Source organism: Salmo trutta, chromosome 25, assembly GCF_901001165.1.
Source record: "Salmo trutta chromosome 25, fSalTru1.1, whole genome shotgun sequence".
Lineage (NCBI taxonomy): Eukaryota > Metazoa > Chordata > Actinopteri > Salmoniformes > Salmonidae > Salmo > Salmo trutta.
Genome location: NC_042981.1, coordinates 20221917 through 20242846, shown reverse-complemented (window position 1 = coordinate 20242846; position 20930 = coordinate 20221917). Strand labels below are relative to the sequence as shown.

Sequence of the window (20930 nt, the reverse complement as noted above, 5' to 3'; positions counted from 1 at the left end):
CTACTGTATCTTATAAGACCAGTACAGAACTAAAGGCTAGGCAGGATACAAGCTCATCACAAACAGTCCAGTGTTGTTGGTTTAAGTCAGGGATGGGCGACTGGTGGTATGGATGTGGGTACGCAGACCCACGAGCCACAGCGGCCCCTCATGATTAGTTCCGTTTTTTGGTGGCCCCCACCCCATCAAAGTTGCCCATCCCTGGTTTAAGTATAGAACAACAGGAGACGATGAACTGCAATCTTTGGCAGAAGGTAATCATCCGCCTAAATCCAAATCAAATCCAAATGAAGGAACACGGGAAAAAATAAACACATCTCATCTTTTATGTTTTGTCAGGTGTTACGAACCGGCTCAGGGTTCGCAACAAAAGGGAGACAACGTGGAGACAAGGTGTATCAAAAATATATATTTATTAAATAAAGCAACTAAGAAGGTAACAATGGCATGTGTAATCAGTAATCAGTAGTGTAAGTGAGTGTGTTGCATACTTGAATGTAATAATGCAGAGTGTTGAAAGGTGCTAAAGCAAATAACCAAAAAAACCACAAAACTACACAACCAAAATCAACCAAGTGTCTGCGTGGAGAGAGTCTCCCCAATGACTGTGGAAGAGGTCCATTTATCCTGGGAAACACCCGAGCCCAGGTGTTTCCCATTTATCTGACGACCCTTCCAACTCCGCCCACCGGCCTCCTAATAAAGAAACAAGAACAGAGAGAGAATACGGCAGACAGAGTGGGAGGGTCGTCACACCCCCCCCCCATAAAACCGGGGACCAACAAGGGCCCCGGAACAACGTACCAGCCTCTGCGTCCCAAATTTACAAGAGGTTACATGTTCATCTTCCACTTGCCCCAGCCAACCTCCTTCTCCCCAGACCTCAGCAACCTTTGTGTACAGGAAGCAACTTTTAAGAGGAAAGAAGAAAACGAGACCAGGAGGGAACAAACAGGAACGACAGAACACGACAACACCAAACAACGGTCAGTCACATAAATATTCAGGAACAGGGCGCACGAGAGTGCGCATCAGCAATCACGTTATCAGTTCCCCGGATATGCCTCCCATTTAGATGGAAGGATTGTAAAAATAAACACCATCTCATTAACCTCTGATTAGGACACATCATGGACCTGAAAAAGGTGAGAGGGTTATGGTCGATGTAGACCATACTAGGTACTACTCCTGACCCAACATACACTTCAAAGTGTTGTAGCGCCCAAATGAGTGCTAGTGCTTCTTTTTCAATGCCCGAGTAGTTCAACTGATAACGGTTAAACTTTTTGGAAAGAAACTAACAGGGCTCTCAACCCCAAATTTTCACAGACCTTTGCGTCTCAAATTTACAAGAGGTTACATGTTCACCTTCCACTTGCCCCAGCCAACCTCCTTCTCCCCAGACCTCAGCAACCTTTATATACAGGAAGCAACATTTAAGAGGAAAGGAGAACACAAGACCAGGAGGGAACAGACAGGAAAGTTAGAACATGACAACCCAAACAATGATCACTCACATAACACTCAGGCACAGGGCACACAAGAGACCACATCAGCTACAAACGCAAACAACATTTCCCAACGATTCATAGTCACGCCAACGATTCATAGTCACTAAACTCATAACGAATACGAGTACAGACTAGAGGGTGTAATACAGGCAAAAATGTCATATGCCCTACTCGTCAGTGGCACCTGCCAATGGCACAATAATAGGTCAAATTTGCTCACAAACTTAGCTGCGCCGACTTGATCAACGCCATCCTCCATTTAAGGTGGTGGAAATGAATCCGGCTTAGTAACTCCGTTTACATTACGGTGGTCCGTTCCATCCGTTTTACTGACCAAGATACAGGGAGAAGCCCAACTAGAGAAGGAAGGCTCTGCTATCTTACTCTCCAACATGTACCTGACCTCAGCATCCAGACAACGCAGTTTCTCTACAGAGACTCTATAGAACCGCTGACGAATGGGGTCAGCATTTCCAATGTCAATATCATGCTCTATCAAGTTTGTACGTGTAGGTGTCACAGAAAACAAACCTGGAATTTTCCGAATCAGACCAACCAGCTCTTCCCGCCCATCAACAGGTAGCTGAGTACAAGGGCTATCCAAAATATCCAGTGTCTCAGAATTCTTCAATCTACCCTGCAGTATGCAATCATCGGGACCAGGAACATTTTTTTCCTCATGCACAGACCTAGCATTAACAGAACCAAGGGAAGCAACGTTATCAGCCAAACGAACAGGTTTACCGTCCCCTATAGACACCAACTTTCTCATCAGAACATCCTCTTGGGGAAAATAACCATGTGCGACATCTCCCAACTGTTCCACAGGCACAACTTGGTCACGCAACTCTTCTAATGTGGGGTCAGTCCTTGGCGCATTGTTTAGATCGGAGAGGAGTACAGACAACGGAATAACAGGGAAAACAGTGAGAGACTTCTTTGTGGTATTCTCATTTACCGGACCAGGGACCAGGTCACCCTGGCTCGTAGACCGCGTCACTGCACCCGCAGAGAACCCCGCTGGAAAACTCTGCTCACTCTCATCAGGAATCCCTACAATTGACGGTTTAGTGGAAACCACTAGAGATGGAAACACGACAGGCCACACACACTCACCAGCCAAGTTATTCCCAAGGATAACGTCGATATCCTCAATAGGCAACGAAGGACGCACCCCCACAACAACCTCACCTTTCACCAGTCCACAATCCAATATTAGTTTATGCAATGGAACTGACAGATTGTTCAAACCTATTCCCCTAATTAGAACACTATTCCCAGAATCAGTCTCAGCAGAGAAGGGTAACACAGATTCCAACACAAACGATTCCGAGGCACCTGTGTCTCGTAGGATCTTCACTGGCACTAAGTTCTTACTTCCTAACATAGACACAAATCCCTCCGTAACGAAAGGTAAATAGCCTGGGTCAATATGAACTTTCACATGGCCCTGGGCCTGAGACAATGTTTCAGGAGTAAACTGATGTGGAACAGACGCAGCTAACGCCGTAGGCCTAGATTTAACGTTATCACACGTACTGAATTTACCCCTAGACCTGAGAACCGGACATTCATTTTTCCAATGACCTGAGCCGTGACAGTAGTGACACTCTTGACCAAAGTCAGTTTTACCACGGGAGTCAGGCTCAACCCTAGTTGAATAAAACTCTGCCCGTGAACCAGAGTATCTCTGTGAGCGAGGCCCAAATCTCTCCGAACGCCCCCACTCACTTCAAGTACGGGGTTCTACAAAAACACTTTTGTGAGTCAAAACATATTCGTCTGCCAAAACCGCAGCTTCAGCGACAGTCTTTACTTTTCGTTCGTTAGTATACGTCGCTATATAATTAGGGATTGTGTCCTTAAATTGCTCTAGCATAATCAGATCACACAGCCCTTGAAAAGTCATAACCGCAGAGGCGGAACACCAGCGATTAAACTGTGAAGATAATTTTCGCGCAAACTCAACATGAGTCTGCTTATCATCCCTTTCTAAAGTTCTAAATCGTTGGCGGTAAGCCTCAGGAACCAATTCGTAAATCTGTAACACCGCCGTTTTAACCTTATCATAACTGACACTGTCGGCTACACTAAGAGCTGCATATGCTTCCTGAGCTTTACCAGTCAGCACACACTGCAACATCAAAGTGCGATCAGAATCAGGCCAACTCCTAGCGTTAGCAACACGCTCAAACAACGAAAAGAATGTCTCAGGATCCCTTTCATTAAACTGAGGCAACAACCGTAAATTCCCAACAATGTCAAATGTGTCCGGGGCACGACCAAAAGAGGAACGATTCCTAAGTAATTCTGGGTCACCTTCCCAGAGCAAACTCTCTCCTGAGAGTTTTCCTTCCCTAACCAACTCTAGTCGCTCTTGTTGCAGCTTGATTTTAGCACGCTCGATATCCTGTTTAAATTCCAATTCCTTTTCATATTTTACACGATCTGCACGCTCCTTATCCTGTTTAAATTCCAATTCCTTTTCATATTTTACACGATCGTGCTCTAGCTTCTCACGCTCGTGCTCTTGCTGTAACAGAAGCAGCTCTTTCTGCTGTTCAAAAAGAAGATTACTAGGACTAACCGATGGAGCGGTAATTGTGACATATCGGGGAGACGGCGAGTCCTCAGCAGAGGCTGCCCCAGTGGTAACGTCAAGAATACCACTCTCCATCAGATTGGCCTTCAATATTAACCTAATGGAATTTTTTAGACGTTTATCACTAATTTCAATTTTGTAGTGTTCAGCAACCTTCAACAGCTGTTCTTTAGTACATAAGTCTAACAGTTCCTCTGATGGAAAGCGAATGAACTCGTCTACATTAGACGCCATAATCAGAGAGAGAGAGGAAAGGGAGAAAAAAAAAAATCTCACTCAACCCCTCTGAGCACACCAGACCACAACAAGAGAAATAACAATCACACTGGTACCACAGAAAAGAGATGAGATATGGAGCTTCCCCAAAACCTACAATAACTCAACCCTAGTCTTCATGCAGATTTGCGGTGGGTAATTATGCACTGTAGCCCGCTGGCGAGAAAGTAACCCCCAGCACGCTGGTAGATTCCACCAAGCCACGGATGTGCTCCCGAGACAACTGCTCAGTCCACAGACACCACACAAAAATAACAAACTTTAACAATGCCCAACATATTCCAAAATGAAACACGTCGCTAAACCTATCAGGGGAAAAAGGCTATTGCTCCAGGTAGTAAGTTTCACTACCCTATCCAAATCTCCCACCGAGGTACACAGCTGATTGTACTCACCTCAAACCAATGTTCCAACAGCGAGTAGAACAAGCGTTTCCAGGCTAGGCAGGACCTGGAAACTAACCAATGTACTCTCTCCAACACAGCACACAAACAACACCAACAAAGGCAACCAGTACTGAGCACCAAACTCAACCTAACCAAATCTACAAACAAAGTACCTACAAAATTTAACATACCTCCACGTTTTCTCCCAAACACAATCCGTTCAGGATCCCGGATGAGCCCCCACTTGTTACGAACCGGCTCAGGGTTCGCAACAAAAGGGAGACAACGTGGAGACAAGGTGTATCAAAAATATATATTTATTAAATAAAGCAACTAAGAAGGTAACAATGGCATGTGTAATCAGTAATCAGTAGTGTAAGTGAGTGTGTTGCATACTTGAATGTAATAATGCAGAGTGTTGAAAGGTGCTAAAGCAAATAACCAAAAAAACTACACAACCAAAATCAACCCAGTGTCTGCGTGGAGAGAGTCTCCCCAATGACTGTGGAAGAGGTCCATTTATCCTGGGAAACACCCGAGCCCAGGTGTTTCCCATTTATCTGACGACCCTTCCAACTCCGCCCACCGGCCTCCTAATAAAGAAACAAGAACAGAGAGAGAATACGGCAGACAGAGTGGGAGGGTCGTCACACAGGAAACATGTTTCTTAGAATATAAAAAAGATGTTTTATTCATTTTATGTGTATTTATTTATCTAGGATAGTTCACTCAGTAACATGCGCCACTGTTTTCCAGGGAGTCCCAGGATCCATGTTATTTTTACAGTACTGCTTGATCCACTGGAGAGGTCAGATGTAGACTATAGTCTGATGACAATGTCTCATTGGTGTATAACACAGAACACCGGTCATTGTGCTCATGGGTCTGTGTCTCTCCGACAGTTCAAATAGGACAGGCACTGGGTCTACAGTATACTGTCAAAAAACACCTCTGAGAGAATGGAGGAACATGTCAGGGAACATTCTTCATAATGTTAAGCCTTGCTCACGGTCACCACCCAATCACCCTGCATTTGTCCAGCAGGAGCCATTTGAACTACAGAGAATAGGGCTTTGGGACTTGCAATGGTGAAACGCCCAAACACACACACACAGACTCACACAGACTCACACAGACTCTCTCTCTCTCACACACACACACACACACACACACACACACACACACACACACACACACACACACACACACACACACACACACACACACACACACACACACACACACACACACACACACACACACACACACACACGTGATTGTGGGACTTGGAATGGTGTAAAAGTTTCGAGCCCCATGCTCCCTGAGCTCTGCTAATCTGATGGTTCCTGCATGTGCCTGCTGACTGTTCTCTGTCTGTGGCCTCAAAACTTCTGCCTGAGAGGACCTGCCAATACCATGAGGTCAGGCTGCAGAGAGATGTACGCGTGGGCCCCATGATGTGTGCGTGGCACAGGAGGCTGGTGAGAAAAGGACAGCTCATAATAACGTCTGGAATGGAGTGAATGGAATGGTATCAAACACAAGGAAACCATGTGTTCTATGTGACAATAAAATTCCATTTATTCCATTCCAGCCATTACTATGAGCCTGTCCTCCACAATTAAGGTGCCAACAGGAACCTGTGGTGTGTGGGGCTGCTAAATATCGAACAGAGGCCCCACCACCACAACCACCAGTGGCGATTTTAGATACTTTAATTTAATTTCCCTTTGTCCCCAACACAAAGGACACAGTGGCGCTTTCTGGTCCCGTGTGTCATACGTTGACCACTGGGTTTTCACTGGATTCCTGTCTGACTCACTGCATGGTGGTAGAGACTAAAGAAGCCCTGGGTTAGAGGACAGGAGGCCCCACACATGGTAGTGCTGGTTTGGTTGACATGTGGTTGCTGGTTGAGGGCGACAGTGTGTTTAGCTGCTTTGGTATCTATATTTTACAAAGAGTGCCAATGCTTATGATACCATTGAGGGAAATGCATACTTGGATCTAGAGTTAGCAATCTGTCCTGAATATTCTCTGTAACGTACAGTATATCAACCATGACTAATTAGTGAAAACGAATTTGCTCTCTACACTCTTAGAAAATAGGGTTCCAAAAGGATTCTTCGGCTGTACCCATGGGAGAAGCCTTTTTTAGAACCGTTTTCGTTCCAGGTAAAATTATTTTGGGTTCCATGTATTTTATTCTGTCTTGACAGAGAGTGTGACAGAGGGCCAAACGGATTATCAGAACGCGTACTCAGAGCATGCGCTGACCAGCTGGCAAGTTTTTTCACTGACATTTTCAAACTCTCCCTGACCCAGTCTGTAATACCTACAGTACATGTTTAAAGCAGACCAGCATAGTCCCTGTGCCCAAGAATGGCAAGGTAACCTGTCTAAATCACTATGGCCCCATAGCACTCACATCTGTAGCCATAAAATGCTTTGAAAGGCTGGTCATGGCTCACATCAACACCATCATCCCAGACACCCTGGACCAACTCCAACAGATCCACAGATGACAGAATCTCTATTGCACTCCAAACTGCCCTCTCCCGCCTGGACAAGAGGAACATCTATGTGAGAATGTTGTTCATTGACCACAACTGCGTGGCCGCACACGACGCTAACACCATCATTAAGTTTGCTGACGACATGACGGTTGTAGGCCTGATCACCGACAACGATGAGACAGCCGACAGGGAGGAGGTCAGAGACCTGGCAGTGTGGTGCCAGGACAACAACCTCTCCCTCAATGTGAGCAAGACAAAGGAGATGATCGTGGACTGCAGGAAAAGGAGGGCTGATCACGTCCCCATTCACATCAATGGGGCTTTATTGGGGTGGGTATGAAAGCTTCAAGTTCCTTAGTGTCCACATCACTAAAGACCTATCATGGTCCACACACACCAACACAGTTGTGAAGAGGGCATGACGACACTTCTTCCCCCTCAGGAGGCTGAAAAGATTTGGCATGGGTCCTCAGTTGTGCATCCGACCGTAATGCGCTACAGAGGGTAGTGCATATGGCCCAGTACATCACTGTGGCCGAGCTCCCTGCATTCCAGGAGCTCTGTACCAGGCAGTGTTAGAGGAAGACCCTAAAAATTGTCAAAGACTCCAGCCACTCAAGTCATAGACTGTTCTCTCTGCTACCGCACGGCAAGCGGTACCGATGCACTAAGTCTGGAACCAACAGGACCCTGTACAGCTTCTACCCCCAAGCCATAAAACTGCAAAATAGTTACCAGGACTATCTGCATCACAGGAGGTTGGTGGCACCATAATTGGGGAGAACGGGCTCGTGGTAATGACTAGAGCGTAATCAGTGGAATGGTAACAAATACATCAAACACATGGTTTCCATGCGTTTGATGCCATTCCATTGGCTCCGTTCCGGCCATTATTATGAGCCGTTCTCCCCTCAGCAGCCTCCTGTGATCTGCATTGAACCTTTTTGCAATCACTTTTTTTGACTTATCACATACGCTTCTGCTAGTGTTTATTATCTGTCCTTTTGCCTAGTCACCTTATTCCTAGTTATATGTACATATCTACCTCTATTACCTCGTACTCCTGCACATGGAATTGGTACTGGTACCCTTTGTATATAGCCAAGTTATCATTACTCATTGTGCATTTATTATTACTTTTATAATTATGTGTTATTACTTTTCTATTATTTCTCTATTTTCTCTCTCTCTGCATTGTTGGGAAGGGCTCGTAAGTAAGTATTGTTACGAATCCTGTGATGAATAAAATTTGATTTGATTTGATTTCTGTCCAGTGCTCACAGTAACCGGTGGCCATATTAGCCTTGTTGCGCTGTAAATGTGACACGGCCACAGCCTATTAACACATGTCTCTGTGACTATAGCATTACAGCCTCGGCCAGACTCAGTGTCCCACCGGCCCAACAGATTGATGTGAATGAGTTTAGGAAGCCGCAGACGCAGTGGCTCTAAATCTTGGCTGAGGTCAGGTGGTGGAACAGAATACGCTCGCAGGCCGTACGGCTGTGCAGCACAGCACTGGACAGATAGACACATGTTCCAAATACATTTGCGTCTGCCAAAGTCGTCTGAGGTGAAACTCACTGCAGAAAGCAATGCATGCCATGGATCTGTTTACAGACCTCTAAAATGAATTACTTTCCCTGTGTCCCACATAATCAGTTAATGTGCACACACACGCTGACAAATAGGGCGTAAAATAGGGCCTTTCCTCTGCCTGACATTTATTAGGCACATTCATTCACTGCTCCATCTGAATGACATACATATTCTGTCGGCATAACCTTCCCCTTGCATTATATTTCACTACCTCGATCTGAGTTCCATATTCTGTTGTGAAAGTACAGTCCTTTCTCCATGGTGGTGGAAGGCTCCATGAAAATAGCACCATATTGAATAGAGGAGGCACATAGAATCAGGGAACTCTGCCTGCCTGTACAGAAACATGTTGATTTAGACATGAAGCAGCCGCAAATCCCCCTCGTCTCGCTTTCCCCCTTCCCTTTTCTCTCTCTGTTTCCATCTCTGTCTCTCTCTCTCTCTCTGTACACAACAGGGTCTGCTACAATTAGCATGGCCGTCTAATTGTTTGAAAATATCCAGGCAAATATCCAGGCAGCAGCACTTTAACCCTACCAAAGCAGAGAGAGAGAGAGAGAGAGAGAGAGAGAGAGAGAGAGAGAGAGAGAGAGAGAGAGAGAGAGAGATATGGCTGAACTGAAATCTCTCTCTCTCTCATTCATAAGTTCTAATATTCAAAAATGTGTTTCCACATGACTCTCTTACTATACCTCAGTTGTGGTTTCTGTGATAACAATGACCATAGGGGTTGGCAAGACAGTGCAAACAGATGTGGGACCAGTCTACTAGTCTAGATGCTCCTTGCCTGCCTGGCTGCGTGGCTCCCTGGCTGGGAGTTTGGTTCACATGGCTCTACTCGCTCCTCACCCCTGAACGTTCCAGCAAAGTGTTCCTGCTGAGAGCTGAGAGTCTGTAGCGATAGCCCAATCATCAGATCCTCAGGAGAGTACATCATTAAACTTTATAAAGACACAGCCACATAACAGCCCGCTTCAGAGGCCAGAGATCACCGATGCTGGTCAAACATACTGTAGCAAGCAGCCTGTCTGTCAGTTACAGAACGTATGTTCGTGAGAATTTGTTCTCCTCTTGATTGTTCCCTTTTTCACATACACCAATTAAGTCCTATCTATTAAATATCTTCAATATGGAAACATACTGTTGTCTCATTACACAAATAGCTGTGACAAAGAATGTGACACCTGTCAGTTTGTTCTTTTACTACATTCATTTTGGTCAGATATTTGTTCTGTAATAAACCCACACAGGAGTTTATAGATCAGTTAAAAGTTAACTCGTCAAGCAGCTGGTCTTGAGCAACTCCAACTAAGGACCTTGATCGGAGTGTCTCAACACAACAGCCACTTGGACTAAAGAATTTCCTTAAACACTGAGGTCTTAATTTTCGGCCGGCGTTAAGCCAGCGCAATTGTCAAACACGCTCGTTTGCAGTTTCGACCTGTTAAAGCCATCGCTCTTCTATTTTCAAACCATGGTTCCAGGATTGGTAATTTACCTGTCTTATGTGAGCTTGCTTGCAGGGAGGTGGGAGGGGTGGCAATGCCTGAGGTACGTCCTTAAAAACGTGCGCCAAAGTGCCAACTTCAGTATGTGCTGGTTTGGATATTTAATACCAACCAAAAGCTGGTCTTAGCAGTAATGCTGTTGGTTTTGGCATGGATTTTGACAACGGAAGCGCAGTCTAACCAGCCGTGATGCACAATGCCCATGGAACATGAGAGATGTGCTTTTTGTGCACCTAAACCTTGTATTTAGAAACATACAAACATAATGTTTTTTCACATATCGTTTAATTTATTTACAAACCAAGCATAGCCTCCCCTCCTCTCAATGAAGCCTCTTTTGCTTGCCATGCATTTGAGCTTTGAAATAAATCTTAATCACCAAAGCTTTATTAAAAGATCAAGTTTGGCGGCGGCAAAACAGTGAGCAGACATCCTTTTTTTTATCTATTACATTATTTTAGCCAGCTCCTGTTATTATTTTGGATGTGCGTAAAAACCCCTCCATGCAGGCTATATGCCCACCATGGAACGTGAGATGAGATAATCCAGTGGCCCCTCCATATAGGCTATATGCCCACCATGGAACGTGAGATGAGATAATCCAGTGGCCCCTCCATATAGGCTATATGCCCACCATGGAATGTGAGATGAGATAATCCAGTGGCCCCTCCATGCAGGCTATATGCCCACCATGGAATGTGAGATGAGATAATCCAGTGGCCCCTCCATGCAGGCTATATGCCCACCATGGAACGTGAGATGAGATAATCCAGTGGCCCCTCCATATAGGCTATATGCCCACCATGGAACGTGAGATGAGATAATCCAGTGGCCCCTCCATATAGGCTATATGCCCACCATGGAATGTGAGATGAGATAATCCAGTGGCACTAATATTTAGAAACGTTTAAGTTATTTTCCAGTAACAATCGCTTGTTTTCCATTTAGTTTGATTAAAAAACAAGCCCTTACCCTATTATAACAAAAGTTGGTCCAACAGCAATGCATCTGGTGTCTTTCTGATCTTGGCCATGCATTAGCCAAGGAACCTATCAAATCAAATGTATTTATATAGCCCTTCTTACATCAGCTGATATCTCAAAGTGCTGTACAGAAACCCAGCCTAAAACCCCAAACAGAAAGCAATGCAGGTGTAGAAGCACGGTGGCTAGGAAAAACTCCCTAGAAAGGCCAAAACCTAGGAAGAAACCTAGAGAGGAACCAGGCTATGAAGGGTGGCCAGTCCTCTTCTGGCTGTGCCGGGTGGAGATTATAACAGCACATGGCCTAAATGTTCAAATGTTCATAAATGACCAGCATGGTCAAATTATAATAATCATAGTAGTTGTCGAGGGTGCAACAAGTCAGTAACACAAGAGTAAGTGTCAGTTGGCTTTTTCATAGCCGATCCATAAAAGGTTTCTAAATGGTCTACTCAGGAGGGTTTTGCCGACATGCTTTTTGCATTATTCACAGTTCACATAGGCCTACCTGCAGTGCATACTCCATTCGGCTTGTATTCGTCCCCATTTCCAAAGAGCGCCTCATGTCCGGTGACCAAAGACGCGCTCCAACAAACATAGACTGCTCAAATGTTTCAGTCCTGTAACACCGTATTAACAGTAGGCCTAGGCTATATCGTGCTTATTGAGAATGTGCCTCCCACATACAAAACTATTTACGTGAGCCTAGTATTTTATATTTGAAGACACTTTCAATGTGTAAAGGCTTATACTCATTAAAGCCAATTACAACAATGTTGACTGTCAACACTCCAAACATATTGAGCAGATGCTAGATGTTTTTTTTACTTTTGATATCACTCGTTACTGTAGCATATGCTGGGATTGGACGAGAATATTCTGTGCCCCCAGCTGAATTTGAGCTGATGACAATGCAAAGACCTTCAATAACCTACAGAAATTGAGACAAAATGCATGCAGTAATAAGTCATGGAACGGCTTGATTGGCAAGTATGTGGCCAAGCCCTCGTCACACCTACAACTTATTTATTCATCAAAACCCAGGCCTTTTGCGCCACAGCCAGCTACTGCGCTCAAAATAACAGCTGTGAAAATAGCAAAAATATTTATCACACCCCCCCTGACCTATAACGCTACCGGCAGCGCTTAGATTCACCATAGGGAAGGGCCATACCTAGTCAGTTCTACAACTGAATGCCTTCAACTGAAATGTGTCTTCCGCATTTAACCCAACCCCTCTGAATCAGAGAGGTGCAGAGAGCTGCCTTATTCGACATCCACGTCTTCTGTGCCGGGGAACAGTGGGTTAACTGCCTTGCTCAGGGGCAGAATGACACATTTTTACCTTGTCAGCTCGGGGATTCGATCCAGCAACCTTTCGGTTAGTGGCCCAATGATCTAACCATTAGCATTAGGTTTATTAAAATATAGCCCTCAGTGAGCAAATAGACCTGAAGACTCCTTATCAGGTTATGATACGACAAAAAATACAGTTTTCTAAGCTAAAAATATCTTTAAAGGCTTGAAAGGTCAACATGCTATTCCAGTTTCATTGAAGATTGATTTTCTGTAGTAGAAGCAGGCGTGCGGAATATGGGTGTCAGTAGGAGCGAAAAGAGCAAGAGCATTATCAATCTCCTGTCGAACTTTAGAGGCTTTAGAGCATTATCAATCTCCTGTTGAACTTTAGAGGCTTTAGAGCATTATCAATCTCCTGTTGAACTTTAGAGGCTTTAGAGCATTATCAATCTCCTGTTGAACTTTAGAGGCTTTAGAGCATTATCAATCTCCTGTTGAACTTTAGAGGCTTTAGAGCATTATCAATCTCCTGTTGAACTTTAGAGGCTTTAGAGCATTATCAATCTCCTGTTGAACTTTAGAGGCTTTAGAGCATTATCAATCTCCTGTTGAACTTTAGAGGCTTTAGAGCATTATCAATCTCCTGTTGAACTTTAGAGGCTTTAGAGCATTATCAATCTCCTGTTGAACTTTAGAGGCTTTAGAGCATTATCAATCTCCTGTTGAACTTTAGAGGCTTTAGAGCATTATCAATCTCCTGTTGAACTTTAGAGGCTTTAGAGCATTATCAATCTCCTGTTGAACTTTAGAGGCTTTAGAGCATTATCAATCTCCTGTTGAACTTTAGAGGCTTTAGAGCATTATCAATCTCCTGTTGAACTTTAGAGGCTTTAGAGCATTATCAATCTCCTGTTGAACTTTAGAGGCTTTAGAGCATTATCAATCTCCTGTTGAACTTTAGAGGCTTTAGAGCATTATCAATCTCCTGTTGAACTTTAGAGGCTTTAGAGCATTATCAATCTCCTGTTGAACTTTAGAGGCTTTAGAGCATTATCAATCTCCTGTTGAACTTTAGAGGCTTTAGAGCATTATCAATCTCCTGTTGAACTTTAGAGGCTTTAGAGCATTATCAATCTCCTGTTGAACTTTCAGGAGACCTTTGTCTCTGTGTTAGAGAGTTATTAAAGGCCATTAGGGCAGAATGCATGATCAGGGGTCATTCAGCCAATCGGAACACATCATCAGGGGTCATTCGCCTATCAGAAAATATCATCGGGGTCATTCAACCTATCAGAAAACCCCAGCCGTACCTGCTCAACCTATCAGAGCGCATCAACCGGGCATACAGATCCAATCTATCACAACACAACAGGCTTGGAGATGTACCGCACAGATTATTTAAGATTTATTTGTTCAACAAACTCATGACAGATCACATAATTTATATTCCTGACATACTGTACATTTGTCCAGAGGTACTTTTTCAGTCAGATTGGTAATCTTTTACGAGGACATTGCTGCTAGTGCTATTGTGTGCACCTGGATTGGGCCTTATTCATTGCCAGAAGGAGAAGGCTTTGGTCGCAATCCAGGCAGACTACATTACAACGGATTACTATATCAAATGGTGAGCTGATACACTAGATGGTCAAAAGTATGTGGACAGCTGCTCGTCGAACATCTCATTCCAAAATCATGGGCATTTTTATGTAGTTGGTCCCCCTTTAGCTGCTATAACAGTCTCCACTCTTCTGTGAAGGCTTTCCCCTAGATTTTGGAACATTGCTGCAGGGACTTGCTTCCATTCAGCCACAAGGGCATTAGTTATTCCATTATTCCTTCTCCACCAAACCTTACAGTTGCAAGTGAGTGTTGCAACCGAGGACAGACGATTTTTACGTGCTACGCGCTTCAGCACTCGGCAGTCCCGTTCTGTGAGCTTGTGTGGCTTACCTCTTCGCGGCTGAGCCGTTGTTGTTCCTAGACGTTTCCACTTCACAATAACCGCATTTACAGTTGACCGTGACCGAGGCAACTCTAGCAGAGCAGAGATTTGACAAACTGACTTGTTGGAAAGGTGGCATCCTATGATGGAGCCATGTTGAAAGTCACTGAGCTCTTCAGTACAGGCCGTTCTACTACCAATTTTATTTTTTTATTTTATTTCACCTTTATTTAACCAGGTAGGCAAGTTCTCATTTACAATTGCAACCTGGCCAAGATAAAGCAAAGCTGTTCGACAACATACAACAACACAGAGTTACACATGGAATAAAACAACATACAATCAATGATGCAGAAAAAAAAAAAAAGTTTGTCTATGGAGATTGCATGGCTGTGTGCTCGATTTTATACACCTGTCAGCAAGAGGTGTGGCTGAAATAGCTGGATCCACTAATTTTAAGCAGTTTCGACATACCTTTGGCCATGTAGTGTATATTAAACACCTACCCAGGAATGTGAGATCAGGCAGGAATGTAGTCAGCCTGGAATAATCAAGAATTATGGTAATAATACCTCTTCATTTGATGGGGGCAATTGTTTAATATGAAATCAATATGGGTATTGTCTACTCACTCAGGATACTAAAGATAAGACAACCAGATGAGTCATGACCAACAGTCATGACCATAAATAGCAGGCATGAAAATGTATGGTATTACAACTGGACAAATGCACCCCTCTCCACTTCCACATTCGAAATCAATCAGCTTGCTTCACCCAAGTAGTGCAAAAATGAAAAACAACCCGGCTTTATGTAACAGCCCAGAAAATGAATAATTCTGTCTCGAAATATGATTCTCAGGAAAAGAGGAAATGGCCCATTATCATGGGGCTGTTTCCTGATGACATATCACATCACATTTATTTAAAAAGCCCTTTTTACATCAGCAGATGTCACAAAGTGCTGTACAGAATCCCAGCCTAAAACCTCAAACAGAAAGCAATGCAGATGTAGAAGCACGGTTGCTAAGAAAAACTCCATAGAAAGTCAGGAACCTAGGAAGAAACCTAGAGAGTAGTATTTGGATTTCAATTTCAAAAAATCTTATTGATCAATACCAACACACCATTTTGATTTGACAAATATTACAATATATTGTTGAACATAATATACTCTATTGGCATATCAAACTTCCAGAGTGGGATCTCAGCTACTTTTAGAGTTATGATCCAATTTGTAAGCATTACCAACAGAGTGAATGAGAAAAGAGAGGAAGATGGTGCTGCAGTGGATAACAGAAGTCTTACGGGCTCCTGACCAATTCTGCTATTTTGTGTGTGTTTTTACGCTGATCTTAACTTTTTGTACATAATGTCTCTGTCATCATTTCCTATGACCTAAAACAGCTTATGGACACCGATACCATGTGCTTTTTGGCTGTTCGGACTGCAGGAAAAAGAAAAGATTCAAATCGGATATGCAAATTAATAGGATTTGAGTCACATCAAACTGCCAATTTGAACATGGCTTAATTTAACAGACTGAGAAAATCTACAAGGAAGAAAGGGAGGAAATCACAAATACAGATGTGCAAAGCTGATACAGACATACCGAAGATGACTCAGCTGTAATCGCTGTCAAAGGTGCTTCTACAAAGTATTGACTCAGGGGTGTGAATACTTACAGTACCAGTCAAAAGTTTGGACATACCTACTCATTCAAGGGTTTTTCTTTATTTTTACTATTTTCTACATTGTAGAATAATAGTGAAGACATCAAAACTATGAAATAACAAATGGAATCACGTAGTAACCAAAAAAGTGTTAAACAACAATTCACTCAACCAGCTTCACCAACAGTCTTGTAGGAGTTCTCACATATGCTGAGCACTTGTTGGCTGCTTTTCCTTCACTCTGCGGTCAAACTCATCCCAAACCATCTCATTTGGGTTGAGGTTGGGTGATTGTGGAGACCAGGTCATCTGATGCAGCACTCCATCATTCTCCTTCTTGGTCAAATAGCCCTTACACAGCCTGGAGGTGTGTTGGGTCATTGTCCTGTTGAAAAACAAATGATAATCCCACTAAGTGCAAAAAAATGGGATGGCATACCGCTGCAGAATGCTGTGGTAGCCATGCTGGTTAAGTGTGCCTTGAATTCTAAATAAATCACAGACAGTGTAAACAGCAAAGCACCCCCACACCATCACACCTCCTCCTCCATGCTTCACGGTGGGAACCACACATACGATCATCCGTTCACCTACTCTGCGTCTCACAAAGATATGGTGGTTGGAACCAAAAATCTCAAATTTGGACTCATCAGACCAAAGGACAGATTTCCACTGGTCTAATGTCCATTGCTCGTGTTTCTTAGCCAAAGCAAGTCTCTTCGTCTTATTGGTGTCCTTTAGCAGTGGTTTCTTTGCAGCAATTCGACCATGAAGGCCTGAATCTCGCAGTCACTGAACAGTTGATGTTGAGATGTGTTGGTTACCTTAACTAAGTGAAGCATTTATTTGGGCTGCAATTTGTGAGACTGGTAACTCTAATGAACTTATCCTCTGCAGCAGAGGTAACTCTGGATCTTCCTTTCCTGCGGCGGTCCTCATGAGAGCTAGTTTCATCATAGCGCTTGATGGTTTTTGTGACTGCACTTGAAGAAACTTTCAAAGTTCTTGAAATTTTCCGCATTGACTGACCTTTATGTCTTAAATTAATGATGAACTGTCATTTCTCTTTGCTTAGTTGAGCTGTCCTTGCCATAATATGGACTTGGTCTTTAACCAAATAGGGCTATCTTCTGTATACCACCCCTACCTTGTCACAACACAACTGATTGGCTCAAACGCATTAAGAAGGAAAGAAATTCCACAAATTAACTTTTAACAAGGCACACCTGTTAATTGAAATGCATTCCACGTGACTACCTCATGAAGCTGGCTGAGAGAATGCCAAGAGTGTACAAAGCTGTCATCAAGGCAAAGGGTGGCTACTTTGAAGAATCTCAAATATATTTTGATTTGTTAAACACTTTTTTGGTTACTACATGATACAATATGTGTTATTTCATCGTTTTGATGTCTTCACTATTATTCTACAATGTAGAAATAGTAAAAATAAAGAAAAACTCTGTAATTAGTATTTTTTTAATTTAACTAGGCAAGTCAAAAATTCTTATTTACAATGACGACCTACCCAGGCCAAACCTGGACGACGCTGGGCCAATTGTGCACCGCCTTATGGGTCTGCCCTCATTGTACCAAAACAAGGCTCATTGGTACGCTAACAAATGTCTGTAATACCTGTGATGCTGCTGATTATAATAACCCCAGTCTGTACTCAGTGTAATCTCTCAGTCTGTGGTTACGGCAGCAAGAGTTCATTCTACACACACATCCAAAGGACTACCGTGCCAAGACAGAGAGCAGACACACACACATAGACACAGAAGATGCACGCATATGCACACACACAAACACACACACACACACACACACACACACACACACACACACACACACACACACACACACACACACAGACAGACAGGCCCCAGACCACCAACGTTCACAACACCTTCCACCACCAGCCATAACAAATGACTGAACCAGCCAAACAGGATACATTGGTTTTTAGGAGCATATACCCACGTGGGTGATGGAAAGATTACCACACTCCAGTCGGTTGTAGTAATGCTATGAAGTTGATTGGCAACCGCCATAAAGTCCAAAGAAGAAAAAGAAGCCTGTACAACGGAGGAGAGATGACGAGAAACAAATTTACCGTTTTATCTGTGGATTAATTGTCGGAGTAGAGGACCTTGTGCATTTCAGGTAAAATAACAACCCAATGTTTATATCCCAGGACAAATTAGCTAGCAACAGCAAGCTAGCTAGCTAAATTGCCAGAAATATTTAATGCTTTTTGACCTGTCCCCAAATTAATATAATTGGTTCAGTGTCTGTTTTGATATTTCAACCTGTATGTCCTGATCTCGTCTGGTGTGGGTGAACAAAATCTACTTGCGTGCGATGGCGCACGCCGACGCACGCATGTGTGCGGCATGTGAAGGTATACCTGCCACAGTTTAACAACAAGGGCCCTCATCCCCATTGCTAGGATGGTTGGTTGCCATAACAAACCTATATTCTAGTGATTTAATTGGCCGTCTGCTGCCAGAGAACTGTGGACACAACAGCAGACACTGAGATAAAGTCTGGGTTACCATGGGGGACTGCATTCTGATAGGCCTATTAGAATCCTTATCAGCTTTTCAACAAAAAGCTTGTTTGTTTGTTTGGTTGTTTTTTTGAACATCACAGATGCACTGAGGAGAGCCTGTCAGAGAAAAAATATCTGACTAAACAAACAAAACCCCTCACACTAAAAAATAAAAAATGGGAGAAAACAGGAGCAGCAAAAGAGCAGATAAATAAATGACAAAATTGTGTAGCGCTAGAGATTTACGAGTTGTTATTCAAAGTGCAACTGTAACAGAATTTTAAATATGCTGGGGGAACAACAGAAAAGGATGAAGATCCTGAAAACCAAGCTCAGTGACAGCTATTCAATCAGTATGGAGACTGCATACCACCCCTAAGCGAAGCTGGGAATTGATAATTCAGTTTTATTTATGTCTGGGTATTTAATAATTAATAAAGAAGCACATAAAAATTAGCTGAGTTAATTACTGCCAATAATAAATCCTATAGAACTGGCAGAGGCATATGGGGCGAACATAATATCGAGAAAATCAGATCAGAACTCAAACTACCCACGCACTTGGATGATCCATTTAAAGTCATAGCATCTAACAAACCATCCATACAGATGGTAACTAACAGTAGACTACATAGCATACATTACTGCATGAAAACACCTTGGGTGCTTGTGGCTTGAAACCTGAAACATGACCACGCATGCACTACTCTACCCACTCTTAGGAACTGCATCATGCAGGCCAGAGAGAGAGAGAGGTGTTTTGTTGAGATGTGTTCCATTCTGGGAATAACGTTCCTCCTTCTAAATATCCTTCTTCTATCAACTGAGCCATACAGGACCAAGAGGACAAACATGAATATTTCATTGTTAAACATTAATTGACATGCATCATACCTTCAATCTTCCTCAGAGCGGTCTGGCATGCGTCCTGGCTGGGGAACTCAAATGGGTTGTTGCAGGTCCGTATGCTGTCACACTCACACCTCCCATCGATGATGTTGCAGCCCGTGATCAGGTTCTCATTGCACGGCTCAAATCCCAACAGCTGGTCGTCGTCCCAGTTTTCATCTGATCGGGACCAAGAAATGTACAGTGAGGACAATGTAATTGTAAGATTACATCAAATCAAGGGCATCAACACTTTTGTTTTATCAAGTTGACAATATAACATTTCATTAATGTTTCAATTCCAGATTTGTTTTCATAACGCCTCCAACAATCCTAACTGAAAAGCATTACCGGTACTCACACTATCCCCCAAGAATGTATTGCAAATAAGACACTATAAAGGTCAGTAATTTTCAACTCCTCAGCTGAAATATTGATCAGTATGTTACAGTGGGAACATTGCAAATGGCACCCTACCCCTATATAGTGCAATACATTTGACCAGAGCCATATGGGTCTTGGTCAAAAGTAGTGCACTACATAGGGAAGAGGGTACCATTTGGGACGTATCCAGTATATCCAGGTGTAGGAAGAAGCATCCCATTCCACTATCTAGCTCCCCACCTCCTCGTCAGTGATTTTATCCCCACAGAGTCAGTCTCAGCCCCTAGACCCCAACACACTGCTATCTGACAGCAGCATTATGAAGTTGGATTTGCAGTGTAAATAGGGCATTGTGTGTGTGTGCGTGGGTGTGTGTGTGTGTGTGTGTGTGTGTGTGTGTGCCCGCTTGAGCACGTGTGTCCACTCTAGCGCTTGTGTTGGCATAGAGTATGATGTTTTCATCTTCTATCTCTGAGCATAGAAGTGACATTGAGTGAAAGTGTGTGGGTAAATGTTTGAGTGTGTGCGTATGGACAGATACAGTAAAGTATGTGTATATTATTGTCAATAACTGTGTGTGAAATGCATACGCTTCAAGTTCAGAGAACACAATGTACATGTGACTCATCATTATATAAACATCTAGCATTAACAATACAGTAATAATACATAGCCAAAAGTATGTGGACACCTGCTTGTTAAACATCTCATTCCAAAATCATGTTATCCACTACTGTATCAAAATCAAAACGGAAGATGTTAAATTATCATTTATCTTTCAAAATGCGGTAATAATTGATAAGGGCATTG

The 20930-nt window shown here is 43.2% G+C and overlaps 1 protein-coding gene across 2 annotated transcripts in view; it reads right to left on the bottom strand.

Moving 5' to 3' along the window:
• LOC115162139 (cysteine-rich motor neuron 1 protein-like) overlaps nucleotides 1–20930 on the bottom strand; it is a 194491-nt gene that overhangs the window by 153217 nt on the left and 20344 nt on the right. For both annotated transcript variants that reach the window (XM_029713154.1, XM_029713155.1), the window contains exon 2: nucleotides 19743–19916. In XM_029713154.1, the coding sequence (XP_029569014.1) occupies nucleotides 19743–19916 (174 nt within the window). The remainder of the gene's footprint in view (nucleotides 1–19742; nucleotides 19917–20930) is intronic.